The following is a 2,222-nucleotide window of genomic DNA, read 5'->3' as shown; positions in this document are numbered from 1 at the left end:
CATATGTAATCAGTTCTGTTATGCCCTGAAATAAGACAAAATGGATTAGAAAAGTGTGGTGGTCAGCTGAAAACCGGAAGCTCAGAACGGAAAAGCTTGGGAATGTATTCTAGCACAGCCCTCCCTACACCAGACTCCTCCATCTTTGTATACGCCTTTCAGTTTACAACAGGAGCCTGGAGGCTGGTGGGGCCCCCAGTGAGGCGGGAGCCCTGGAGAAGAAGAAGTAGGATTCTGAAGGATGGGGAAGGCAGGAAGAGAAGAACTTCCATTTGGGATTTGTTGAGCTTGAGGTCACTGTGAACCATCCAGGCAGTCATCTAGTAGGTAATTAGAGAACCGGGTATGAACGATAGTGATTAAAGAAAATTATTTCCTGGGATTTTCTCTCTTCTGCTTCTTTCTCTGCCCCCCGCCCCCCATATGGATGGTATTGAAACACCAGCTTCATTACAGATTAGCAGTACACACTGAATTTTTTTAGACTCAGACCCATTACTAGAAAAACAAAGTAGCATCCATCTCCTCAGTACATGAGAAAGCTACATTTATTTTTCTTTTTGTCTCTTAAGAGAATTTTCCATTTGTGACAAAAGGGAGACCCCAGGGGATGTATACTGAACAAACTACTTTGCATAACTTTACTTTTCTCTTCCTTAGCACAAGTCCTGCCCACAAATATTACCTGGCTATGGACCCTGTGTCTGAATCACTTTATCTGTCAGACACCAACACTCGAAAAGTCTACAAGTTGAAATCTCTTGTGGAAACAAAAGACTTGTCCAAGAATTTTGAAGTGGTGGCGGGAACAGGTGATCAGTGCCTTNCTAAAGATTTCATTTGACCTCACAAAATCCTGAGTGTTACCACACTCTAGTCCATCTATCTCAGTATGCCTCTGACCTGCATGGTCTCTGAAGTCCACCCCAGAGGATAGGCATGGTCAGGACTGATTTTTAGCTAATATGCATTTGTATTTTCATTAGTGTTATTAAAATGTTGAAATGCTTCTTTTCTGGTTGATAAATAGTTATTTCCCAGAGCCTTCTGAGTACCTCCCTGACACCCCACCCTCTCCCCAGAAACTACTTCCTGGAAATTCCCAGCAGTCCAAAAACTAAAGGGTTAACTCCTAGCCTGCCCTGGTTGGGATCAGGTCTCTGCTCACCTTCTTTCTACCCCTGTGAAATATGTTGAATATCTCATAGACCCTAGACATTCCTGGCTCCTGCTTAACCAAGAATTAACGAACCTTTCTCCCATTAATTTATNGACAGTCACCTTTAAGTCTGTTACTCTATATCATCCACCTGATCTCTTTAATTATTTAATCAGTATTCTCTGTTCCTTCTCCACAGTGGTGTGTGTGTATGTGTGCTTTTATTTTCGTAGGTTTTATGAAGTATTCATTTTGGTGGGTTTGAAGAAGCCAGTGTGGTCTTTTTAAACTATGACACAGATAAAACACCTTGGTTGCAGAAAAAATTAGAAAAAAGGGAGTGCAAAAAATATATTTTTATTAAAGTCACCCATAATCCTACCAACATATAGAAGGCAACTGTTAACATTTTGGCATATATCCTTCTAGACTTTTTTCTATGCATATCATGTATTTTATTTTCTAGTAATGGATTCATCATATAGAATGCTGTTCTATAATCTTCTTTTCACACTTAATATATTATGAACATCTTTTCATGCCAAAAAATATAGTGAGGTCAATGTGTTTCATCTGTTAGATGGTCACTTATTATTTCAGATTTTAAGAGGTTACTCTTTAGCCATTTGACATTTGCCATATGGGGATTAAATTCCAACTATAATCAGAGTTTAAAGCCTTCCCTTTTTTCAAGGCCATATTCAAGTCCTATGTCTTTCATAAAGCCCCTCTAGCTAACCCTAGCCCATTAAATCTGTATTTCTCTAACAGTGTCTACACCACCCAATTACCACCTGATTATATTTTGCCTTCTTTTACTTTCCAGTTCATTCTTGAATAGGAAGTTTTTTATTACCAAGGTAAACTACTTGAGCTGAGAAACTACATGTAATATTTCTTTCGCATCTCCCCCACTTCCCCAGCAATGTCTTGTGCAGTGTGGGATCCACATACATGCTCGTTGTATAACTGATCAGTTAGGTAAGTTTTATCTATACCAAGTATTCCTAAAAGGAATTTCAATTGTGCTTTAAAAATTCCCTTTTTTCTCAAAGGGACTATA

The 2,222-nt window shown here is 39.0% G+C and overlaps 1 protein-coding gene across 1 annotated transcript in view; it reads left to right on the top strand.

The window, feature by feature from the left end:
• Window positions 1-2,222, top strand: part of TENM1 (teneurin transmembrane protein 1) — a 556,664-nt gene that overhangs the window by 454,268 nt on the left and 100,174 nt on the right. Inside the window, exons 22-24 of the mRNA XM_077763513.1 lie at window positions 661-819; window positions 1,740-1,742; window positions 1,837-1,864. Coding sequence (XP_077619639.1) covers window positions 661-819; window positions 1,740-1,742; window positions 1,837-1,864 — 190 coding nt within the window. The remainder of the gene's footprint in view (window positions 1-660; window positions 820-1,739; window positions 1,743-1,836; window positions 1,865-2,222) is intronic.

Source organism: Crocuta crocuta, unplaced genomic scaffold (genome assembly GCF_008692635.1).
Source record: "Crocuta crocuta isolate KB4526 unplaced genomic scaffold, BGI_CrCroc_1.0 scaffold482, whole genome shotgun sequence".
NCBI lineage: Eukaryota > Metazoa > Chordata > Mammalia > Carnivora > Hyaenidae > Crocuta > Crocuta crocuta.
This window is presented reverse-complemented; position numbering and strand designations above follow the sequence as displayed.